The sequence below is a fragment of the Galeopterus variegatus genome, unplaced genomic scaffold (genome assembly GCF_000696425.1).
Source record: "Galeopterus variegatus unplaced genomic scaffold, G_variegatus-3.0.2 Scaffold9512, whole genome shotgun sequence".
Taxonomy (NCBI): Eukaryota; Metazoa; Chordata; class Mammalia; order Dermoptera; family Cynocephalidae; genus Galeopterus; species Galeopterus variegatus.
In genome coordinates this window covers 38,357-45,265 of record NW_007735623.1, presented here as the reverse complement: position 1 = coordinate 45,265, position 6,909 = coordinate 38,357, and the positions used below count along the sequence as shown (strand labels likewise).

The following is a 6,909-nucleotide window of genomic DNA, read 5'->3' as shown; positions in this document are numbered from 1 at the left end:
CATGTGAATAGAGAAATTCTTTTGAGAATTGGAGGACAAAGAGGTAGTCGAGTTTTGTGGCATTTTCCCCACAGGTAGTCTGGAGAGCATCGTTGGTATAGAGATACAGGGCACAAGCTTTTTCTTGTCCCCTCGCAAGTCTAGCATAGCAGATAATCCCAATATCAGTGCTTTGGAATCGCTTCATGATTTCATGTTTCTACTTCGTGTATTCCTGTGTGCTGATACTAACTTGTGCTAGCAACATAGTGTGTGAATAGCTGCAGCGTCAAATCGCCAATCAGCTCAAGTGTTGAAAGGAGCACTGTTTGGGATTTTCTGTGCTGTTGGGATGTGTCTGTGTGTCTTCAGCTGAGATTTAAATGTAACTCATTTATTCAGTAAACTCTTAGTATCTAGTTGATATAATACTTTTCTATCCATGAGAAAATGATTTTAGTATGTATAACATTTTTATTATACAATTTTAAAGTGTATCCTCTTTTCTCATTAACAACTTGCAACTTCAGAAATGCTGTATCATTATTTCTGAATAAGCTTTTGCTCAGGGCACACACATGCATCAGGAATCTCCTTAGTTGAGTGATACTGGCTGGCATTCTCTGGCAATGTGAAGATTTTGTTAAATACACACTCCTTAATATGTGTCTTGAAATGTGAGACTTTGTGCCTTAGGGTTTCTGAAATGTTTCAACTCTTTACCCCCTCCTCTGTGAATTTCCTTCATTAATGCCTAGACCTGCTTCATCCCGACACTGTGTTGTCTCCTGCACAACAGTACAAAATAGAAAACGAGGTCCCAGTCATGCATGTTTTTCCTGAAATGCTTCCTTGAGCCATTTAGAGAGAACATTGACTTATTTTTGTTCCAGTAAATGTTTCAGCGTCAAGGAATCCAGAGGGAAGGAATGATTTAGGTTGTTGCAGTCGGCGTGAATGTACCAGCAGAAGTCCAGTGTGCCTTCAGAGCACACTCCTCTGCTCCCTTTCTTCAGATCCCACCTCTGTTTTTTAAAGATGAGGATGCTGAGAGATGCAATAGCAACGACTGCCACAGCAACATAAGTTAACAGAAGGATGGAATTATTTTTTAACCGTGAGCCATTGCTCATTTTTACAGACTCAGCTTCATTCTGAGTGGTGGTAGTTTTTCACTCTGGCTTTGTTTTTTACCAAATTGCAGCCCAAAGAAAACCATTAAGAACTCTTTACTGCTGCTGCTGCTGTCTTGTGTGTACCTAGCAACGGCCACTGTAGGGCGTGTGGGTTGGTGCTAGGCCATATGATTGCATCAGTCAAGGTGCCTGTGAAAATCCTCTGTTCTTTCTAGCTTGCTGGGAATACAGTCACACGTTGCTTAACAATGCAGATATGCTCCGAGAAGCACATCCCTAGGCAGCATCACCGTTGCGTGAATGTCACAGTATGCATTCACGCAAACCCAAATGGTACAGCCAACTGTCCACTACAGCTGTGGCTCCCAGCTACAAGGTGGGCAGCACGCTACTGGACTGAATGCTGCAGGCAGTTGTAACGCAATAGTAAGTATTTATGCACCTAAATGTACCTAAACATGGGAAAGGCACAGTAGAAATATGGTATTACAATCTTAGGGGCCACCATCTTGTATGTGGACTGCATTCACCAAGACGTCATCACACAGCCACAGCTGTACTGAAAAGAGACACCTCAGTGGTCTAGGGAGGAGCAGGCTGCATCGAGGAGTTGTCTGAGTTGCTTCCTGGAGTTTTCCTGCCTTGCTGAAGTCGTTAACTTAATGCAGCATGTGTAGCAGGCGAGCATCATAGCCACGCAGGACAATGAGAACAGAGCATAGCTGGCCTGTCTGTGGAGCGGCAGCCGTGCTGGTCGCTGGAGTTCCTAGCAGGCCACCGAACTAGACTGCACAGGAGCCGAGGTCTGCTTCCTCCATGCTTTTGATGCACTTCGCTTCTTTCCTTTTACCCAATCTCAAGGGTGAACAGGGCTAGGTGCCCTAGTTCTAGATGTAAAAGTTTCCAGGCTCTCCCATTATTGTAAAAGGAAACTTGGAACTATTTCAATGAAGAAACGGTCAGCAGATTTAGCCAGTAAAATGTATAGTCCCCACTTCCCTTGGAAGGAAAAGAATCTCAAAAAAAAACAAAAAAAACAAAAAAAAAAACCAGCCCCAGGAAATTCAACTGTCCAGTAATACCATTTACCTTTTGTTTTAGAAAGTCACTCAGATCTGTGTGTCCATGGTTAGTCATGTATTACTCTCTTCTGTTGCTCTGTGGATACGCTGACATCTTTTACATTTTTTCTTTAGCCATTAATGGTACAGCAGTGGATTTTAAAGGTCTCCGTATTTGACATTGTTTTTGATCTTTTTTTACTTTGTTCCCTGCTTTCTGCATTCTCCTCCCCACCCCTCCCTCCTCCTCATCCCATTTTTAACTGTCGGGCTGTTCTGTTTGTGTGTCTGTGTGTCGTTTGTTTCCGGTTTCTGTCGGTCTGGTGCTCTCTCCTTTCTTCTCGTCCCCACCTCCTGCTGCTGTAGCCCCACAGGCTGTGGACGCTGGCCGAGCAGGTAGGGACCTTCCTGTTCATCACGCCCCGCCGCCCTCCGCCCCGTCCACTTCCACAGGGGACAGACTGGAGTTTGAGTGTAGAGTGGAGCAGGGAGCCCAGGCTGTGCCCAGGGTGGGATCGCTGCTCGGGTCTCCTCAAGCACCTCACATGTGACACGTCTGTGTTTCCACTGCACGTGCCCAGCCGCTTCTTACCGGCTTGGGTTCATCTCCAGTCTGCCTCATTTCCACTTCCAGTGACCTGCTTTCTAGCCTGTTTTTAATTGGCCTTCTGTCATCGCGTGATCACACTGCTCAGAACACAGACCAGGTCTCTGTCTGTGACTCAGAGTCCCGGGTGGCCCCAGGTTAGGAGGAAACCCTTTACGTTGAGCTGTCACAGTGAGCTTCACAGTGGGCTTCCACCAGGGCTGATTTGCATGTGCTGTTCTTTTTGGCTACCTTGATGGTGAGATACCAATAACCAGGATGATTGAGTAGTCTATAGTATGTTCTAATGAGGTTGCCTTTATTTCCTTTATTTCTATTTTTTCTTATATTTAAACATACCTTTGGTACAAAATTGGGATTCTTTCCGGAAGAATTTTAGTGTAGTTCTTCAAATAAATTCTGAAGCCCCCCTCTACTTTTTTTTTTTTTTGGGCAAATTTGTTGTAAGTTCCATCTTTTTCCAACCAAGGTGTTGTACTGCCTTCCCAAGACATATATGTAAAACGTTGGTTTGTGATGTGGCCTTATAGAGATCACTGGCCAGAAATCAACCTGGCATATTTTTTGAGGGGCTTTATGATACCAGATAAGATTTCTGGAACCCTGTGTTAAGTGGACAGTTAGATAGCTCAGACCGCAGAATCCTGCCACTGCCCACGATAAATACAACCTCCTTGACTTACATCACAGAAGAACACACTCTGCTGAGGCTGGAGAACTGAGCCACAAGTAGACTAGAAGAACCACAGTAACTCTTTCATCTCTCTCTCTTCAGACTGTTCAGTTCATACACGTGTCTGCTCCAGCATCTCGAGTGTTAGAAATGCACCTTTTGGGGTGCACATAGTGAAAGTTTCTCGGCAGTGATGCTGCACACCCTGGCAACCTGCTTGGCCAGCCACTTCCTCAGTGGTTTCAGCCATCTCCTATTTGGCAAAATGTGTAGCATGTGCCTTCTCTTTCATATTTTTATATGTGTGGTTGGTAGTCACACTGTGGGAAAGTCCAGATTTATCCTAATACGGTGTTCCTTTTGGGATTTTGGTTATCAAACTGAAAGTTAACAGATAACTTGGAGGGATGTGGTTTTAGTGCTTTTAGGTTTTTTTCTGTTTAAGATTTTACCAGAGCAGTGCTTACCAGCCAGCAGAAAGCACTAACCCCATCTTCTTTCAGGCAGACTTGCATTAACCACACTGTGTGTTGCTCGCAGGGGACCTCGGGACCAGACCCAACTACCGTCTATGTCGACATGAGAGCCCTGAGACATGACAGGTATGGTGCACTGTGGGTTTGCTTTCTTTTCTTCCTTCTCTTTTCCTTTTCTTTTTTTTTTTTTTGGGGGGGGGGGGGTGGTCTGGCATACAGGTGCCCACCTAGAAGGAGGAGGAGCAGCAGTGTGTATCTGCTTGTGTATAATTATCTCACGAATAAAGGGGGAGAGCTGGGCAGGTTGGCTCCAGCCTTGCAAATGAAAAGTGTGTTGCACGTGGCAGCCACACGCTCAGTAGCAGCAGCACGGCCAGAGTCTGGCCAGAAGGCACGTTCTTGGTTCTCCCCTTGACCACTTCAGTCCGGCACCATGTGCACCTCATAAAATGTCAGCATTCTGCCCACATGTGCTTACATGCATTGAAATTTTCTATGAAGGAGTTTCCGTGTAAAGTTGAACAGAAGTCAAATTACCTTTTCTGTGTAGTTTCCAAAGTGGTCCCTGAGCAAAAATGGAAAGAGGTGTTATTTGCGAGTGTTCTTGAGGATGTCTCAGGAAGGGGAGGGATGGAGGTCCAGTGAGACGAGACCTTTATCAGAATTTCTGCCCAAAGCAGGAGGGCCTGCCAATGTGTCCGTGAGGGAAGAAAGAGTGTGGTCGTTTTTACTGTGGACTTCCCCACCGAGATAGATCATTTTCTGTCTGGGATCCCATCCATCATTGTTTATGTGATGTGCACGCCCTGACGTGCTGACACATGAGGTCTTCTTTCTTAAATTGTGCACAGGTGCTCAAGTGTGTGGGGCTTTGTGCAGATATGGTGCAGCTGGCCTGTATTCCCTCATCCGCTCACCCTCCCGTGCTGTGTTGTTGTGCGTGTAACACATGGAAAAACAGGGAGTGGTCATGTGGTGAGCAGGTGGGAAGCGTGGAGGCCCACCAGGCCTGGCCCCTGTGTTTGTGAATGTGCTGGGGCTGCTGAGGAGGTTGAGGAGGGTCAGGATCCAGCGTCTGTGGTCTGCAGTCAGCCCAGGCAGTCACAGCTCCCACTGTCCCTGGGGGCCTCAACAGGGTGCTGTGCCCCAGTGACATCTGGCCATGTCTGCAGGCATTTCTGCTCAGCATGATTTGGGGAGTAGCCCTGCTGGCATCTGGTAGGCAAAAGCCAGGGATGATGCTGAACACCTTCCAGGGCACAGGACCACAGGTGACCAGAATGTCACCAGTGCCAGACTGAGAACCCATAACCATACCCAGCCATGTCACCCCTGCCAGGTGCCTGCCTGGCCCAGGAGCCCAAGAGATCCTGCCATGCAGAGCCACATGTTCTGCAGTTGCAGAATCACAGAGGACCAGAGGCCACCTGCTTGAAGCCCCTCATCAGGCAGCTGGAGGCTGAGGGCCAAAGGGAATGGACCCCCCATACTCCCCTAAGATCACTGCTGCAATGAGCTAAACTCAGTCTGGAACATCCTCAAAATTCAGAAACTTAGTTTTACAGGGATTAAGTAACTTGGTTTGAAGCATGCAGTTTTCCAAATAATAACTGTGGGCTGTAAAACAAATCTACTACCTATACAAATTATTTGGAAAATAACTTTGTAATTGTATAACTTCCTCAAGAAGTGAACACTAGCTCATCAAAGAACACCTTATTGAGTAAGTTATGCAGCCCCACGGGGGCCTGGCCCTCAAAGAACAAATATTGTAAGAAAATACGGATAAAAGCTGATGACTTTTGGGACATACATCTCTTCTTGTGTACAGGTGCTCTGGAATATCAGAGAAGGTTGAAATTGCCTTTACCAATTTTTTGACCTGCTCTTTGACTGTCTTCAATGTGGAAAATCTGCCTATTGAGAAGGGGTTTTCTTTGGAAAAAGTGAAATAAAACTGGAGCCAGTATAGCGAATGGCGACAAAGCAATAAAAGTTCAATATCAGATCAATATCGTTGTGCTAGGAGGAGCAGGAGACCTCAGTCCATGGCTGGGCCTCCTCTGTGTGACTTTGGCCAAGTTGATAATCCTTCTAGGGGACAGTTCTGTCCTACTCTGCAAAGTGGCTTGTAGCAACACTTCTCCCTGACAAGGTTGCTAGCTCATCGTGCAGACATCTGGAATTGAAGTGAAAGTGCTTTGTGAACTGGGACTCGCTGTGCAGCTGGGCGTGTTAGATGTCATTGTCACCCATCTGGTCATCAGCAGTGATGCAAGCCCTTGCTGGAGTCCTGTCCCTCCGTCCCAGCTGCTCGTGGAAGGCCCTGGGCGTTGCCCTGCGTTTGCTCTTTGGTTTGATTGCAGTGAAGTCTCCCCAGGCTTATGTTCTCAGCTCCTCTGTCAGACACCAGACGTCCTCACCAGACTTGTACTTCCTCCTCTGCAGCGTCTGACTTACAGAAAACAAAAGCAAAGCCCTTCTCTGACCCACGCCTGCCCATCCAGCGCCCCCAGGGCGCTGCTCTCCAGGCTCTGTGTGGGAGTTCACTCCGCCCTCTCTCTCTGTCTTCCACTTTTTTCTCCATGAGGTATAATTTCAAGGTTCTCCCTTCTTCAGCCCTTCTGAGCATGTTTGACCCACAGAGCTGCTCTCATCCTGCCCAGCTGGGTCCCTCGACCCCTCCACCCACTGGGCTCCTCTTTCTTACCCCAGTGCAGAAACTCCTGAGGTGCCTTAGTTCTCCCTCTCCTGCCAGCTCTAGCCTCGCCTTCCAGCACACTCCACACCCCTTGCAGCTTTGCCTGAGCTGTCCCTCCCAACCTGCTGGAGTCCTCCGCCATCCCTCAAGCTCACCTCAAACACCATGTCCTCATGAAGCCTCTTCCAACTGTTCCAGCTGAAAGTGTCCTCCAGCCTTATGTCTCCAGGTCTGCTGCAGCTCTGGGGTCAGACAGGTCAGGGTTCAGATCTACTC

General features: G+C 47.4%; 1 protein-coding gene across 1 annotated transcript in view; it reads left to right on the top strand.

Moving 5' to 3' along the window:
* LOC103609347 (disco-interacting protein 2 homolog C-like) overlaps positions 1-6,909 on the top strand; it is a gene marked incomplete at its 5' end in the record, with an annotated part of 62,574 nt that overhangs the window by 30,106 nt on the left and 25,559 nt on the right. Inside the window, one exon of the mRNA XM_008593672.1 lies at positions 3,997-4,058. Coding sequence (XP_008591894.1) covers positions 3,997-4,058 — 62 coding nt within the window. The remainder of the gene's footprint in view (positions 1-3,996; positions 4,059-6,909) is intronic.